Source organism: Gambusia affinis, linkage group LG12 (genome assembly GCF_019740435.1).
Source record: "Gambusia affinis linkage group LG12, SWU_Gaff_1.0, whole genome shotgun sequence".
In the NCBI taxonomy this organism is placed as follows: Eukaryota; Metazoa; Chordata; class Actinopteri; order Cyprinodontiformes; family Poeciliidae; genus Gambusia; species Gambusia affinis.
Genome location: NC_057879.1, coordinates 15,967,089 through 15,984,985, shown reverse-complemented (window position 1 = coordinate 15,984,985; position 17,897 = coordinate 15,967,089). Strand labels below are relative to the sequence as shown.

Here is a 17,897-nt window from a genome sequence, read left to right as displayed (position 1 = left end):
ATTTAAATTGGGATGGACTAAAAGGTTTCTAAACAATGAAATGGGAGCTAATTTTATTTTTATTTTTTTCCATCTAAAAGTTTAAAGATTACCGTTTTCCATTTTATTTCGATGCATTTTCTTAGCGGAAGTCGGTCCGCGGTAAATACGTTCCCACTAAAACAAGGAAATAGCACCGACTTTTAGCCATCTGCCGCACTGATGAAACATCGCCTCTGCAGGTGGATGTGACCACTATTCTGAGGTACGTTTTTGTATATTTGAAACGTTATAAGACACATCTTCGTAACCATAAAAACAGATCCTTTTTGAGGACGAATACGAATTTCGGGGAATTTACAAACTCAGAAAACTTGCCTGGTAACTGGTTAGCATAAGGCTAACCACACAAGGGCTGTCATGAATACTGTTGAGACAACAGAGTTTGAGCAATGAATGGAAACTCAGATGACATGCATGTTTGTTTTGGAACGTGTGACAGTAATATATGTGATTATATTCCACATTATAACTTCTTAAGACAAAGATTTTTAAAGTGTATTTCTTAGTCGATGTGTATGTGCGCTTCCTGCAGGACCCGGTGTAGGAAACGACAAGATGGGACTTCTGTCTGATCCCAACAGGAGACGGGCTTTGATCAATCTGTTGACCCGCCTCAATGCTCCAATCTGGTGAGTGTCAAGTCGCAACTGGATCCTTTTCAGCTTTGTTTTGTGTTTCAACATTTTAATAACGTCCTTTATTTTTGTAGGATCCAGACTGTCTTGTGGTCTTTTTATGTCGTCTAAAATATATTATATACATTGAGGTCCATGTAAAGCATAATAATTAAATCCATCAACTAGTTTTATTTATAGAGTACTTTGCATAGATAATTTGTTTAGATCCATATTACCCTTGAGGTCAAACAATGTTAAGAAGTGCTGTCTTTGAGTAAAGGTTGTATCCCTTAGCTGAAAGTTTTCAATGTTATTCATTAAGTTCCTCTAAAATTATGCTTAAATTTCAAAATTAGAAATAGTCCTGTTGTTCTTAAACAGGACTACAGTTGTACATTTGGCTCAGTTTTGTAAATAATTTTCCTTCTTCTCTTTCTGCATGCCAGTGCACTTTGCTACTTTGCCGGTGTGTGCTGGTTTATGGGGTTAGCGTTTGAGCCATTCACGTTGCGGACATATATGTCGGAGAATGCCATGGGATCCACCATGGTGGAGGAGCGCTTCCCTTCTGGAGAAAGAGCTCTGGCCACAGGCAAAGAGTTTGCTGCTCACAAGAAGAAAGTTGGGTAGGTTTTTCTTTTTTGAATGTTTATCTTGTCTGTTGATTTTATTGAAAACAACATGAGGTTAGTAATATTCTACTGGTTTGTTTGACATCTTTGCAGTGGGATGCCGGTGGATTGGCTGGTGAAAACGATGCAGGCTCGAGGGCTGGAGGTGTTCACCCAGAGCTTCTCTCGTACGCTGCCCTTTCCAGATGAAAATAAAGAGAGATATGTAAGTTTATTACCACAATTAATTTTGTCCATTTGCACTCTCCTTCCTTTTTATTTCTCTCAAATATTGACTGACTTTATCTTTCTTAATAGATTGTGAAAGGTACAAATGTCTACGGGATCCTTCGCGCCCCTCGAGCTCCACGAACTGAAGCCCTGGTGCTCAGTGCTCCTTGCAGCCCTGGCGACAACAACAACCAGGCTGTGGGCCTGCTGCTGGGCTTAGCTCACTACTTCCGCAGTGAGTAGTGCACCTTCTGACTGTTCCGCAACAATCGGGAAAACCTTGAAAAGATTTGACACTTAAATTCAGTGCCAATGATTCAAGTAATTCTTCTGTGGTTACCAGGTCAGGTTTTTTGGGCCAAGGACATTATTTTCCTTGTGAACGAGCATGACTTGATTGGTATGCAGGCCTGGTTGGAGAGCTACCACCACACCAACACTACAGGTGATCATCTGGTCAAAATAAACAGCAGAGATTCTTGAGTAAAAGGCGTAAGTCATATGTTCTTGATTTGAGTCAAACACAATGCATCTTGGTGCACCGTTTTATTCTAGGAATGGACTGGTCTCCATTACAAGGCCGCGGAGGTTCAATCCAGGCTGCTCTGTCCTTGGAGCTCAGCAGTGATGTCATCACCAGTTTGGACATAATACTGGAAGGCCTCAATGGCCAGTTGCCAAACCTGGATTTGGCAAACCTCTTCTATGCTTTCTGCCAGAAGATAGGAGTCCTCTGCACCATCCAGGGCCGGGTAAAGGCCTGTAGACACATACAGCGCTATCCGGTTGGCAGAGCTGAAGGATTCTAATTTTCACTTTCATTTGCGAATGCTTCTGTAGCTGCAGAGGAACGACTGGGACAGCGTGTCCGGGTACAGCCATGCCGTCCAGACCATGATGCTGATGGTAATGAAGCAGGCCAGCGGGCGGCCGTGGGGAGACCACGGTTTGTTCCTGCGCTACCACATAGAGGCGGCCACCATCAAGGGCATCAACAGCTTCCGCCAGTACAAGACAGACGTCACCACCGTCGGCAGGTCAGAACCACAGACTGCTGATCTTATTTTTTAATAATAATAACCCTATTCATCTTTTTTCAGGCATTTTGGATACAAAGCATTTTATTAAGCGTGCTATTTCTCCAATAAGTTTTACATTGTTGTTCAAAATGTAGTTTAAAATCACAAGAGTATTAAGCAAAAATGTTGTAGTACAGGTTTATGTGCATGTCAAAAAAATTCTATATCATCTAGAAAAGGGGTCTCAGAATGTTTGAATAAACTTGTAATTATGAAAGTTTAATGTTAGTGTGGCCCGCGAGCAGTGATGTCAGTAACGCGTTAATTTGTAATGCGTTACTGACGTCAGACCACTTTTTTCAGTAACGAGTAATCTAACGCGTTGCTATTTCAAATCCAGTAGTCAGACTACAGTTACTTATCAAAATCATTTTTGCGTTACTATCTTCTTTTGTTATTTAATCGTATTTCCTCTACTCGTCTTGTCGAGTGACCGACGTCTCTATGCGACAGAAATGTAAACAATGGAGGGAGATGCGCATTTTGTTGGTGGAAAAACTGGAACTATTTTGAGTTTCTGTCGCCAAGTCCGATTATTATAAGCGGCTTTGGGCTTCATTTTTTAAAGTCGCTTGCCGATTTAATGAGTGGCGGGTTGCGCTTTTTGGGCTCGTTTTTGAACGTGAAGTTGCTCATTTGGGCTTGGAAATAAGCAGAGACTCATAATAAATCCCAGAATTTGTCCGTCATTAAGGTAGTTTTAGTCAGTCTCTCCTGTTCATCATTTCTCAGATGATCCGTCCCGCTGTGTCTTTGTTAATGTCAAGTTAATGTATTACCTCTGAATGACGTCGAGCTTCGCGTTGCGCTCCAGAAAACTACAAACATCGAGACTAATTTAAACAGCGCAATAAACGTGAAAACAGCCACGAATGAACGTGTCCGTAGTTTCCAATAATTATAATGGCAACTTAATTCTAATTATTAATACTAAGATAAGTGTCGCAAATCTGTGCAGCCATCTGAGCTGTGAGCTGCAGGAGGAGCTCTGTGCGCAGTGACACCAAATGCAGGGCCGTAACACAGAACCTGGAGGCTGGGGGAGGGAAATCCTTCTGAGAGTTTTCCAGACAACAGTGGACCACACAAATTACTCACGTTTTTTAATTTTCTACAATCTCCTCTTCAGTTCAACCTTATCAGTGGAGACACATTGTTGATGTTACCATTATAAAATAGCTTACAAAAAAGTATTGGCAAAGCTCAATGTGATTTTCACAGGAGGCGGAGTGTTGTCAGCACCTGCTGAAAGTAACTAAAAAGTTACTTTTAGTGTAACTTAGTTACTTTCCAAATCAAGTAGTCAGTAATCTAACTAAGTTACTTTTTCAAGGAGTAATCAGTAGTTTGATTAAAGTTACTTTTTCAAAGTAACTATGCCAACACTGCCTGCGAGTTTGATATGATTGGCACTTTTCAGTGTTGTGTGCGGAGCTGAACTAACTTACCAATCACAGTGCTTCAAATGGAGCTGCCAGACCTCTAGCAGTAAGAAGTAGGCAGAAGAAACAGTTTATAAACTGTTATATTAATAACAGTTTATGTTCAATGTTCCATTCATGTTCAGAAAGTTAAAGGTTAAAGAACTGTTAATACAGCCATTTGAATCTGAATTATAATAATTACATTTATCTAGTCTTCTATAGCTGCTGTGTTATTATTATATTTTATTTATTTATTACTGATTAATTTTTTTTTCTTATGAATTGTTAATTTATTTATTTTTTCATCTTATTTTGTGTTTTAAAAATAAAAATAAAGACATTTGATAACATTGGAATGTTTTTGTAAGAGCTTTTCTTGTGGAAAACCCGATGCGGCCCAGCCTCACCCAGACTCTACCTCCATCGGCCCCCAGGGAAATTGAGTTTGAGACCCCTGATCTAGAATAAACAAATGTTTGAATAAACTTGTAATATCAAACATTTTTCTTCCACTTGATTTTCCATTAATATGCTTGAATACAGCACACTGACCAACCACCTCATGCATGCAATCAGTTGTTGCTTCCCCCTCAATGAAGGGTAGCTATCAGGAATTATAAAACCTTTTCATTGATTAAATGTTATTTTCTAAATCTTTTTCAATAAAATTTAAATTCATATCTGGAAATTTTATGATGTCTTTTTTTTTTTTTTTTTTACATTTTAGACTCCTGGAAGGAATGTTTCGAAAACTGAACAATCTTCTGGAACGTCTTCACCAGTCCTACTTCTTCTACCTCATGCCATCACTTTCCCACTTTGTCTCCATTGGATACTACATGCCTGCCTTCGGCCTCCTTGCAGTCATCCTGCTGCTTCGCGTATCCTCTGATGATGATTTCACTGTTTGTTTGTTGTTTTTTTTTAGCTGAAGTCAGCCTGAAAGAATGATCTATTGCTGACTGAATCTTAGTTGTGCAATCTTTCCATTTCTCCTCCTTGACTTTAAGTTCAGGCCTTGGACCTTTGGGTGCAGCTTGTCAGTCCACCTGCCGTAGCAGTGGACGGAGTTGGTGACGTCGCTCAGGTTAGAAATAAACACTGATAAATTGACGAGAGATGAAAGCATTTGTTCCTGCTTATTCACTCATAAAAACCCTCTTGACGGCAGCAGTCCAGCCCTGGGGTTCTGTCAGTGTTGACTCCTCTGGTGATCAGCCACCTGACCGGAGCGGCTCTGTACATCCTGCCGACCCGTTTCCAGGAGATCGCTGTCGAACACTTCCCTGTTTCTGAGACCGAAGCCGTCGTCCTCACAGTCATCGCTGTTTACACAGCAGGCCTGGCTCTGCCTCATAACACACACAGGTACCGAATGACACAACCTCTGATTTATGACACTTTTTCGTTTATACTCAGCCTTTTTTAAATGAAAACACTGTTAAGGTTCACCAACAGTATCCGGAACGACACTGTTTGCCACAAAATTAAAAGGGCAACAGAAAACAAACACCTATTTATGTAATCTTGATTCAGAAATATAAATAGAATCAGTCTTCTGCAGTAATATTCATTTCCGTTCTCTGGACTTGCAGGTAGGATTTGTGTCATGATTTCACTCCAGGTACGGGACGCAAGGAGTCAAATCTAGAGCTACTAAAGTGTTAAGTTGCTATGAATTCTGGCAAAGGGGAATGGAGCAACAACCGTATAGGCTTCGATTTATAATGCATCCATCATTCAATCAGTCATCTGATGTCATTCAAACATCCCAGCATAAGAACTGACCAAACAATATGATAAAATAAATATTTAGCTTTGCCTGTGCCATGGTTTTGGATTAATTCTGATATTCAGATCTGACGTTTTACCTCTATGCTGACATCAATTATAGCCATGTTTCCTGTATCCCAAACATTGGGGGGGGGAAAAAAAACAACTTCTTCTGATCAGACTCTGATCATTGCTACATACTGCTGTACATGCTTAGATGGTTCAGTTGAGCTGATTTCTGAAAGTCATGCCTCAGGTAAAAATTAATTTCCCTCCATATTGAGGAGGGAAACTTTGACAGTTTCTGTTGTGTTGCAGGTTGTTGTCGGGGGAGGGGACGGAGCAGGGCTGGAGGGTGCTGAAGCTAGTTGCTGTGCTTTATCTGGCTGTCCTGCTGGGTTGCACTGCCCTCATTAACTTCTCCCTGGGCTTCATCCTGGCTCTCACCCTGGTGCCTGTGGCTGCTTTTGTTACACCCCACGTGCCAAAGTAATTCACTGACAGTCAATTTTTTGATCATTTATGTCTCGCCAAAACAAATCTGAACTGTGATCAGTTTTATTCCTCTCTCTTTTTCCCTTCAGAACTTTGTCAGCTGTCGTCTTGGTGATCCTCAGCCCAGCCTTCACGCTCCTCTTCTCTGTGTTTTTCTTCCAAGAGCTGGAGGAAATGCCTGTTAGCTTCCAGGATGGCTGGCTGTTGTACCTGTCGGTTATTTCTCAGGGGATCCTGGACCACCACTTGTACGGTTCTCTGGTGTACCCACTGATTGCCTTGATGGTTTATCCGTGCTGGCTGCTTTTCTGGAACATCCTCTTCTGGAAGTAGTCTGCAGGTCTGCTGCAGGCTTCACACTTTGGGATGATCTCAGGTTTACTTGTTTTTGGGGGAATGTGAAGAACAAATGCTTAGATCCACTGGAGAGTTAAACAAGGACACTTACTTTGCAAGAAACAAATGACTCTGGTTTATTTTTTTTTGTTGGTTTGACATTTTTACTCCAGGTTTGTATTTGACCTTCCAGAGACTGCAGCCATTTTCTGGCCATCTTGAACATTTTAAGCGGTGCATAAAGCGGTTTGTACTTTACGTAACTTTTAACAGTTGTAGGGAAGGGGTACATGCAATAGTGGAGATGAGTACAATATTTCTTTGGTAAGGAAAGTTGATTTCTTTTTTTAATGGTTTTGTTTGTGGTACTTGAAGAAAAGACTGCACTGTTGTTTTTAAAAACTGCTTGAGGGACAGGATGGTAAAGATATTAGCCTGATAATTATTATGACGCTATTAGTGGATAAGCTGTTAAGCGAGCTGCCACCAATATTTTTCTACTTGTTTTTTGTAATTTTTGTTTAGCGAGACGTGTTTATTTCGTATTTATAACTCGCACCGTTAAATGTGTTTAAAACTGAATCTGTGTTGTTTGTTTCTGCTTTCATTTCTCTTTCAAGCTTTTAAAACTGTAAAGGTGTAAATTATTATAGCGTCCGTCCAGCCTGGACAGTCGTCTCTCCGCAGCGGCTCTCTCCTCCTCATGCTGGTCACTCCCTTCAGCATTGTCCGTAGGTAGGAGGAGAGGTAGGGATTTATTTTGATGGTCAAAATATACCAGCAAATGCAGACTTGGATCATATCCTTTTTTTTTTTTTTGCATATGGAGATAATAAATGTTTTCATAGTAATTTTGTTATACAACAAATACAAAATATGTATGACAGCGGAAACTAACTAAAATATAGTTTTATTCATAGACAAGCTCTGCAGTTTGAATCTTAAATGACATTTCTTTGTGTCGGAGGAACTGTGAAGATGCTTGCAGGAAACGGCAAAGAACAGACAGACACTCTGGCAGATTCCTTCTTTTATATATAGATTATGCACTGTGAGTGGATCTTTCCTCGCTTTCACAACTCAGAGGAAATCAAGTACAATTAAACCACTATTTGAAATTTACATCACATTGTTAATGCATTTTAGTAAAAATATTACACTAAATACAACCCTGTACATGGCGCATGCTTTTTGCCTCTCCTTTCCAACAATGTTTTGGCATTAATCTGCCATCCTGCTGCAGGTGACAGATTAATAGATTATCAGCATCATCTCTGCCCTCTCCGCATCTGGGGGGGACGCTGCACGCGACGTCCCCTCGTTTTTCGGCTGCAACTGGATGCAAAGAAACAACCTCACTTCCTTTCTCTGCTAAAATAAATATCAGGCTGCTTGCGCCACACACACGCGCGCACACACACACACAGACCCCCACTCTAAAACAAATAGCGAAGATGTCTGATCAAATAAAATGTACGTCACAGTCATGTCATGGCGTCCATATTTAAACAGACGAAACTCTCTGTCGGCGGATCGAGTGGCGCCGCCTCGCTCCAGTCAGATGGTGATCAGTGCACTTTGTTCTCCCTCTGTGAGTATTTTGCCAACAGGTGTGCTTCAGATCTAAACTGCTCACTCTTGGCGTGTGTATGTGTGTGTGGAAGTGAGCGAGAAACACAATCCAGGCGGCGATGACGGGCAGTCAGCTGCGGCTCAAACCAGACTCTCTGCGATCCTCTCTCCGTCCTTTCTCCTTGGGGAGAGATGGAGACAGGAGGTGACTGTGTGAGGGCGGCCGGTCAGACTGATTCAACGGGACTCAGATGTGTGGGAGTACCTGCTGGACGCAGCTCTGCACATCGGGTCTGGCGGTGGCACAGATCTCGCAGCCCGGGCGAGACGGCTTGTTGATGAAAGTGCACGAAGGACAGGCCCACTCTGTCTGCTGCAAGTTGAAAAAAAGTTTGAATATTTTCGATTCCTCCATCGTGAAGCCAAACTCTTTGGTTTGCTCCATCCGTGGTCTATTCAAAACACCACACGGCTCAGATACCTGCGTCTTACTGGCCTTGTTGGAGTGATCGTTCAGCTGCAGCTTCTCAAAATCCAGGACGTCTTTGATGTCTCCTGCTTTGTTATTCCCTCCACCTGTTTCTGCTGAAAGTGGATTGACAGAAATAATCGGAAACTTGAAAAGATGAAAGACGGCTATCTGAAGAACTAGCCTAGAATAATATGACAAGCATACGCAAACATCCTGAACAAACTCTCCAAGCTGGCTTGCGTGTGTAAGGGAGAGGTTTTTTTAATTAGCTCTCATCAAAAAAAATCTGAAATTTTCAGTCTAATTTGTTTTCACAAACAAGAATTTTGCAACAAGTCATTAGTGAAATACAATAGAAGACCAAATTAGGAAAAGGTGACTTTTATTGCACTCACCCTGGTTGTTGTGGGGAAGCTTGGAGGGCAGAGTGCTGTAACCCCTCCAGACATGGGATGTGAGGCTGCTCCCGGGGGGCAGCGCCGAAGCCATCAGGGAGTTCTCCAGGTCATGCTGGAACAGCTGCCGTGTAATGCGAGCTTGTCTGGCAGAGATCAGGTATAGATATGCTGTATCGCCGTCTTTCTGAACTCCGTAGGAAGCCAGTGACCGCGGATCAGAGCACAGGCACTGACCGATCACCCAGCGCTGCACACGGGGATGGAAGCCATACTCTAGAAAGACCTGGAGAAGCACAGCCGTGGAAGTTTTCCGAATAAAAGCCACCAGAAGTTTTGCTGTTTCACCAATTTCACGGTTTTCTCACCTGTTGTTTGAGTGTAGCTACAGACATGTAGGGAAAGACTACAACTGTGACGCAGCAAGAAGAAGAGGCATCTTCCACCACCACGGATAAACTGGAATGAACACGGATCACGGCATAAGTCAAATATAAGTGAAAGGGACTGGGTCGAAAGCCTACCCGCTTTAATTCTGACCTGATTTCTCCATCTGTGTAGTTTTTCTGGGACAGCTGGATCGTCAGCATCGCTTTTTGTCGAGCCAGTGCGGACGCGTGCTGGGAGGCAGCCTGAATGTCGCCTGCTTCGATCACTTTGGAGAGCTCCGAGCACAGCTCCTCTGAAAATCACGAGACAAGGTGACGTTTCCAGAGCCCGCTGCGAGCGACGGACACTGCGAGTCGCAGAGCGACAGACTCACCACAGAGCGTCAGAGAGGCCGAGCTCCTCTGATCCACCGCTGCTTCAGAGTCGTGTTTCCCGTCCGACTCACAGGCGTTTATGTTTGCCACTGTCAGAAGGAAGACGGCGAGAGGAGACGCTCTATAACATCTCAATATGTGGTGGTGAACATACAGTTCAGCCCGCAATTATTCAGAGGTTTCCTGATTTATTGTCATTCAAGTAAAATTAGTTTCTGAGAGGAAATCAGACAGATATATTTCAAAAGATAAAATAGCTGAAAAATCTATTTTGAAAACAATAAATGTTTTATTTAAATAACATATTTTTAATGACATTCTAATTTATAGATTTCTACCTATCGGTAATAAAGTTCAACAGGGATGAATAATTTTGCTCTATAGTAATCTTCCAGCATGTTCAACAGAAATGTTGAGGTTATAAAGAAAATTATATTTCTTTTAAAATCGGGAGTTTTGTTCAAACTGACCTCTGTGCGCCTCTCTAAGTGACGATATCACCACGGTGGACCAAGCCTCGGCCTCGCGGTCGCAGCGGAAGTTGAAGCGGATGCAGTCGTGAGGTGAAGCAGCGAGGCGCATCTCATGGCAGCGAGAGGATTTGACCTCGTATTGCACCGAGCGCAGGTCAAACTCTGCAATGAACTGAAGGTAAGAACACATGCTGTGACAAAACGGCTTTAACAAATGAGTTTAGGTAAGTTAAATGTGAGATCAAAACTAAAAAGAACTCTGGTCTGGATTGAGCAGATTATTTGTGGATGCATATTAGAGTGGATGATCGAACAAATTAACTTTTCTTTCATTCATACTCACATTTGAGCATAAGTTAACATGAACTTTTAAAAAAGCACAGTTCAACCTGGTAGGGGGAAGAGTACACTTTGCAGTTTACACAAGAAAAAAGAAAGTACCCCCTTTAGAATCTGCCAGAAATTGTGTAAATCCCCAAAGATTACTCTTTCAACATAATCCGTTTACACTCGTTCACTGCAGCTCTTTAGGGAACATAAGGCCACAGCCAGAGAGAGAGAGAAGAGGTCCATAACTTCTTTGAAATGACTGAGGAAAAAAAAAGTTATAGATGATCTAAAAAGAAGCGGGGATCAAAGTAAAGCCATGCAAATCAGAAAGCGTCTCAATTGTTGGTGGGGAAAACGTCTTACTCAGAGATGAAAAGCAGATTTGCAGATTCTGTGATTTAATGTCCTTTTTTGAGAAAAGTGTAAAAGGTTTTTCTGAATGTGATATAACTACCAATCAGCTGGCTGAAATACGCATTTCTACTATGTGTACAGAGAAAGCCAAATTTATCTGACCGAAGCTATCTGGGGTCAGCGATGCACAAATAACAAAACCTGGTAAGCAGAATTCAATTTTCAATTCAATTAGGTTTATTTATATAGCGCCAATTCACAACAAATGTATTTTCAGGGCACTTTGTTAAGTCATTTCAACTAAATTACACATACTTTCTAGTTGATCTTGGTTATCACACGGTCCAGTAAGCTCAGTTTATTATTTAAATTAGTTTTAAAAGTTTTCTGTCTAAGGAAATCCGGCAGATTACAACGAGTCGTTGATTTGCTTGCACTGTGTCATTAAATTCACAACAATCCATCACACCAAGCATGCATGGAGCGACAGTGGAGAGGAAAATTCCCGTTAACAGGAGGAAACCTTCAGTAGAACCTGGTTCAGTACGAGGCCGGACCGACTGGGGCTTTGAGAAGACAGAGCAGATACACCAAAAAGAAACAAAAAGAAGTAATGTAGGAGTACTTCATGTTAATGAAAGCAGGAGAGCGGCACATTTCATAGCTGGCAGCAGCAGTAATTCAAAAGATACGACTGACATTCTGTATGTTGGTAAATTGAAGGGTAGATTCCAAAAGTGCTCAAAAGATAATGCAGTGATGAGAGTTATTGTGCAACATCTCAAAATGTGGTGGGTAACGTACAGCTCAGCCTGCATATAGTGGATTTGAATTGCTTTCGAATTCCAAATGGAAGAGAAGCAATCTCCTTAGTAGTAGTTGTAAAAGCAGATCAAATATCGAATCCGCTTCTGAACTGCTCAAGATGGCCTACACTGTCCAGGCCAACACTGCTGTGAGGGATGTAAAGATGCAGGAACATGGGCGCTTCCTCAACATCTGAGCGTTTAACAACAGCGCTGCAGGTAAACAAACGAGTATGCAGATGGAACCTCACCACACTGCGGTTTCCGCTCGTATCTCGCAGTGCCAGGCGGAACTCTCCGGCCAGGTTCGGGTCCATGCTGAGCTGCAGCCGCAGAGAGTCGCTGCCTGCCCCAGGTAGGCACAGGGGTCTGATCCCGGAGTGGGACACCGAGACGCGGACTGACATCAGGACAGTGCTGCAGCATGCAGCCGGGCTGGGGCCGCTGCACGCAGGCTGCTGGGACGAGGCAGGTACCGGGGCTGGGAGAGCCCAGCTCCCCGAGCTGAGTGCCATGTTTCGGACACCGGGACCGGAGGAAGGGTCTTTGCTTCTGCCTGCTCCTGCCGTAGGGTCTATACGGTTCGGCCCGGTTTAAAGAGACGTGGTATGTTCACGGGTAGACTGTGGTTGTGTATCTGCTTTGCAGATTCTTCCATTTCTATAGAACCGAGCAGAAGGGGAGCGAAAGAAAAACAAAACAGGAAGAAGAACAGCACGACTGTTATTTACGTCCGGGGAGAAACAGAGTCGCCAATCTGAATATGATGTAAAATAAAAAGAATCCCGAGCATCTTCTTCATATAACTGTGTAATACAACAGCAGAGTGATTTCAGTATTCATATGAGCAACAGGAGAGTGTCCCTGCCCATAGTCATCACGTTATAAAGAATTTGAGGAAACTTGGATAGTATAGTATAACATATATATATATATATATATATATATATATATATATATATATATATATATATATATATATATATATATATATATATATATATATATATATATATATATATATATATATATATATATATATATATATATATATATATATATATATATATAAAAAATCCCTTCTCACCCACCGCGGGTGGTGATTCTTCTTCCTCTTAGCTCGGGTCCTCTACCAGAGGCCTGGGAGCTTGAGGGTTCTGCGCAGTATCTTGGCTGTGCCTAGGACTGCACATTTCTGGACTGAGATGTCTGATGTTGTTCCTGGGATCTGTTGTAGCCACTGTTCCAGTTTGGGGGTGACTGCCCCGAGGGTCCCGATGACCACAGGCACCACTGTGGTCTTCACCTTCCAGGCCCTCTCCAGTTCCTCCCTTAGGCCCTGGTATTTCTCTAGTTTCTCATGCTCCTTTTTCCTGATGTTGCAGTCACTTGGTATTGCCACATCCACCACAACGGCTTTCCTCTGTTGTTTATCCACCACGACTATGTCTGGTTGGTTCGCCCTCACCATTTTGTCTGTCTGGATCTGGAAGTCCCACAGGATCTTAGCTCGGTCATTCTCCATATATATATATATATATATATATATATATATATATATATATATATATATATATATGTATGTATGTATGTATGTATGTATGTATGTATGTATGTATGTATGTATGTATATATATATATATATATATATATATATATATATATATATATATATATATATATATATATATATATATATATATATATATATATAGATAGATCACAACATATATATATTCTTATCGAGTTCAATCAAAAATAGCCAGAAACGTGCTAGAAATCCATTGCTCTTAACCTATATCACTTTTCACTTTTTATATCAAATTCCTAACATAATTAACTTTTTTGTGATATTTTAACTTGTTGTGCAGTAATTAATAAATACATTTATGTCTGTGTAAAAGTTGTCAGACATGCAATTTATAGTCTTTGGATCACTACATTTATAAAGAAGTGTTCTGTTAACTACCAGAAAAGAGTAGTAATTCCTTAGTGGGTAATTTCATTTTGTATTTATTAATTGCTTATTTACACACAACGTTTTGTTCAACATGGCAAGTGTCCTCTACTTGTACAGCGTTTTATCTAGAGCAAAGGACCCCAAAGGGTTTCACATTACATTCAATCATTCACGCATTCACAAATACATTCACACACTGATGATGGTGTCTGCCCTGAAGCAGTCTGACTGCACCTTCGCCATCAGGCCTTCTGACTACCACTATATAATTTGCAGAAGCATACATAATGTTTTACTTATGAATTGGGTCATGAGTTAATTTTTTATATATGAGAAATTTATAATATCTTTCCACTGCTAGTATGCTTAAGTAAATGCTATAACTGATTAACAGAGTGGTATGCTCTTTTAACTGCTTAAGGTCAGGCATTAAAGTACAGAAATTCAACATATCCTCATTCCGTTCTTGATGTTGTGAAATGTAATCTTCCATATTTACATTAGGAAACATTGAACAATCAGATAAAAAGATCAAAGCAAGAAGGTTGTGAAAAATATGTTACTGATTCGTGTTGCCATTCCAGATCAGAATCCATAGTTAACAAATTACAAAGAAAATGAATGTTTCTCACATCAGCTGATGTTTCTGTAGATTATCTAACAAAACAGCCGCAGCTAAAAGCAGGTCATCATGTTAATCTAACACCAATTGCTACATTTTAACAAGAAGTATATTTTCACTTCCATTAAGTCTGAGCGGGACATAAGGAGCCGTCCTGCTCAGACTGTGTTGGTCAGCATCTGGTCAGAGAGGAAAAAATCACAGACATGTCTGTCCGGCAGGAGATCAGCTCAAATGTAAGAAATATGAAACAGATGGAGTACTTCGTTTTGTGCAGGCGAACCAACCAGATCAAGGAGGAGCTCAGACAGGTAAAACGTAGAAACTATACATTTGCGATACGTGAATGGAAAAAAACAATAAAAAATATTCATCGTCTTTCTGTTTTAATTTTTTTTATGTTTCAATTCACAGGGAGTAAGAAAGTCCTACAGAGAGGTGATCGATGTCTCCTGGGGTGACCCACACAGGGCAGGTGTGAAACCTCTTTCTTTTGTAAGACAGGTATGAGACAACTTAGAACCAAGGTTTACACACTTATTCCCTTGTTTTGTCCAAATAACTGTTAGCTGTCCTCTCTTATAGGTTCTTGCAGCTTGTCTCTACCCTCAGCTTATGGATGGAGACAAGCTGATGGGGGATGTCAAGGAGAGGGCTCAGCGGCTGCTGAGAACATGTGCTGGAGGGAGTGTCGGTAAGACTTGTGCATTTGTCCAGTATGAGATTCACTATATTTGAAGACAAAATCATGAAGAAAGTAAATTGTACTACTTATTTAAGGAGATAATATGTGGTTAAAGGTGCCAGTAATGATAATAATTGTGGAGAGTTTGTCTATTAGGTCAGTCTTATGACAGAAACATAACAGAAAAGATGAAAGCTTACATATCGCCACCAAGAAGAATCTGAAAAAAATGTTAATATGTGATTTCTGTGAATTTGAAAGAACTTTTGTCACGTCTCCAGGTTCTTACTCTGACATAGCAGGAATACCACAAATAGTTCAGAGCGTCTCCGAATACATTGTGAGACGGGATGGAGGGGTTCCATGTCACCCTAAAAACATTTACATCACCCCAGGCTCACAGTGGGCACTCACGGTAACAGCACCAACTCAATTCATTCTGCCTCTTCCTTCTGTTGGTAACCTGGTTAGCACAGCTTGTCATCTACTGGGCTCTCCAGAACATTTTAAAGGTCTTGGTGAATTCCGAGGCCTCACCCAGAACTGGAGTGCTGATCCCAGTGCCGTGCCACTCCACCACTATTATATCCCTAACGGCGCTGGGAGCGGTGGCGGTTCCCTATTACCTCAGGGAGGAGCGGAGCTGGGCGCTGGAAGTGGAGGAGCTGCAGCGAGCTTTGGAATCTGCAAAGGGAGTTTGCAACCCGGTTGCTCTGTATATTATCAACCCTGGAAACCCAGCCGGTAGCAAAATCTAGGCAGTATCAATATGATTTGTGTGTCCTGTCACTGGATTTGAAACAAATATAATTTTTTTTTTTCATTTAATTTCGTGTGTGCAGGTTATGTTCAAAGCAGGAAATGCATGCAAGAGGTGATCCGTTTTGCTGCAGAGAAGAAGCTTTTTCTTCTAGCCGATGAGGTTAGTGAATCAAGAGTTTTGCAAAATATTCAAATACTGGACCTGTGCAATGCAACTTCTTCCTCCTCAGGTGTATCAGGACTGTGTTTATGGGAAGGAAAGTGAATTTGTCTCTTATAAAAGAGTTCTGGCTGAGATTGGGGCTCCTCTGTCAGACACAGTGGAACTAGCGTCCTTCCACACGGCCTCGAAAGGCCTCATGGGAGAGTGAGTATGCAATCACACCATCTGACACATGTGCCCTTTTACCCAACACAAAAGCTCAACTTAAAGAGAAATGAAAGTACTGACGCATATAAGTATTACCATTAGTAGTAAGTGGGTCAAGAATATAAAGAAAATAAAAACTTAAAAAATAACCTTTTAACCTGCATTTCCTCTTTATATGACAAGTTACAAATGTTTCCTCTTTTGGAGTGAGACGCAAGTTTTTATTTTGTTGACATATAGATGAACAAACAATGTGTAGGTTTGAAATTGGTTAAAAATTGAAGGGGGCAAAATGACCCAGAGCCACACCAAGGCTCCCATGGACTGTTCAACTGCGAGCTTGTGACAACACTTGTCTTAGATTGATCAGACCATATTATTTGGAGTTTTCTGATCCAATCTAAGAGCAAGATGATGATTTAAGGTTTGGACAAACAGGAAGTCATTTATCATTCATTTAAAAATCCCAAGAGCTAGAAATATTTTTGTCCATGGTTTACACCTCTGCCATACGGACAGCTTAAGTATGAACCACATTGATACCAAACAGACCCCCTATGCTCCACTCAAACTTCAGACACATTTGTTTACAATGAAATTGCAGCTCATCACTAATTCATGCTGCCAAAAACTTGTGAAGAGGAATAGGTAGACTATCAATTTAGATTAGTAAGAAATGCATAAACTATTACATTTAAGTTAGTGGCACACCTTTACCTCACACAAATCTCCTCATCCATTCAACATATATTTTTTGCAGGTCATATGGAAAAAAAAAAAAAAAACTTAAGAGGTAGAGATTTATTGGTGATTTTTAAGCACTCCATATAAGTCTGTTGTATTAGGTGTGGTCTACGTGCTGGGTACGTTGAGCTTGTGAACCTTGACCCTGCCGTAATGAAGTACATCCACAAGCTATTCTCCACCAACACCTGTCCCGTTCTGGGACAGATTGCCTTGGATGTGATGGTGAATCCTCCACAACCAGGAGACCCCTCATACCCTCTCTATTTGAAGGTGAGACATTTTTATTTACCATAACAACTGGGGATACTAACAGTTTAAGCTGTCGGCATGATCTTCATTGTGCAGGAGACGCAGCACATCAGGGCCTCGTTAGCTGAAAACGTGAGGAGGGTGGAAGAAGTCATCAACAGCATCCCTAGTTTTAGCTGCCAATCGCTGGAAGGAGGAGCATTTGCATTCCCAAGAGTGTTTCTTCAACCCAAAGCCATTGAGAGAGCCAAGGTTTCAGAATAAATGCACATTGAGCAATATAATGCAACTCATAATATACTGCCAAAGGTTCTTGTGTGTTTTGTTATGAGAGCGGATTTATTTGGATGTTTCAGGAGGCTGGACTGCAACCAGACACATTTTACTGCATGAGACTTCTGGAGGAGGCAGGAGTGTTGTTTAGTCCTGGGACTGAATACGGACAAAAGGAGGGCACCTACCACATCAGGTGAGACTCAAATTCTTGAATGTTTGACGAAATAATTAGCCATTTTAAATGAACATAAAATGATCAAAGTTAACGTCACGCAGCACAGGTATTCAACACTCCCACTTGTCTTTGCAGATTTTGCATCATGACCCCCACAGACACCATGGAAGAAATACTGAAACGCTTGAGCACCTTTCACAAACAGTTTATGAAGGAGTTTTCATGAAAACAGAAAAAAGTCTCTTCTGACATGGCAGTCAGTAAAAATAACAAAACT

The 17,897-nt window shown here is 41.3% G+C and overlaps 3 protein-coding genes across 7 annotated transcripts; 2 read left to right on the top strand and 1 right to left on the bottom strand.

The window, feature by feature from the left end:
- Positions 1 to 138: 138 nt before the first annotated feature.
- Positions 139 to 7,190, top strand: gpaa1 (glycosylphosphatidylinositol anchor attachment 1). 2 transcript variants are annotated; one of them, XM_044134399.1, is made up of 13 exons: positions 139 to 244; positions 575 to 671; positions 1,106 to 1,285; positions 1,385 to 1,496; positions 1,589 to 1,736; positions 1,845 to 1,946; positions 2,057 to 2,253; positions 2,342 to 2,538; positions 4,732 to 4,885; positions 5,020 to 5,091; positions 5,179 to 5,372; positions 6,096 to 6,266; positions 6,362 to 7,190. In XM_044134399.1, exons 2-13 carry the CDS (start codon positions 598 to 600, stop codon positions 6,603 to 6,605), a joined length of 1,845 nt encoding a protein of 614 aa, XP_043990334.1. In that variant the 5' UTR covers positions 139 to 244; positions 575 to 597; the 3' UTR covers positions 6,606 to 7,190. The 2 variants fall into 2 exon arrangements, with proteins under 2 accessions (XP_043990334.1, XP_043990333.1); XM_044134398.1 differs by having other exon boundaries at positions 5,176 to 5,372.
- Positions 7,191 to 7,625: 435 nt separating this feature from the next.
- LOC122841254 (ranBP-type and C3HC4-type zinc finger-containing protein 1-like) lies at positions 7,626 to 12,536 on the bottom strand. Of its 4 annotated transcripts, none has more exons than XM_044134404.1 (9): positions 12,026 to 12,536; positions 10,282 to 10,456; positions 9,811 to 9,900; positions 9,588 to 9,729; positions 9,416 to 9,506; positions 9,048 to 9,333; positions 8,677 to 8,762; positions 8,446 to 8,553; positions 7,626 to 8,361 (listed from the first exon to the last, which is right to left on the bottom strand). In XM_044134404.1, exons 1-9 carry the CDS (start codon positions 12,287 to 12,289, stop codon positions 8,311 to 8,313), a joined length of 1,293 nt encoding a protein of 430 aa, XP_043990339.1. In that variant the 5' UTR covers positions 12,290 to 12,536; the 3' UTR covers positions 7,626 to 8,310. The 4 variants fall into 4 exon arrangements, with proteins under 4 accessions (XP_043990339.1, XP_043990338.1, XP_043990337.1 ...); XM_044134403.1 differs by having other exon boundaries at positions 8,677 to 8,765; positions 12,026 to 12,533; XM_044134402.1 differs by having other exon boundaries at positions 8,662 to 8,762; positions 12,026 to 12,532.
- LOC122841253 (alanine aminotransferase 2-like) lies at positions 10,468 to 17,896 on the top strand. The gene is made up of 12 exons (XM_044134400.1): positions 10,468 to 11,993; positions 14,578 to 14,667; positions 14,771 to 14,860; positions 14,942 to 15,050; positions 15,323 to 15,456; positions 15,542 to 15,785; positions 15,884 to 15,963; positions 16,034 to 16,170; positions 17,019 to 17,190; positions 17,266 to 17,421; positions 17,526 to 17,638; positions 17,756 to 17,896. Exons 1-12 carry the CDS (start codon positions 11,949 to 11,951, stop codon positions 17,844 to 17,846), a joined length of 1,461 nt encoding a protein of 486 aa, XP_043990335.1. The 5' UTR covers positions 10,468 to 11,948; the 3' UTR covers positions 17,847 to 17,896.
- The last annotated feature ends 1 nt before the right edge of the window (position 17,897 follows it).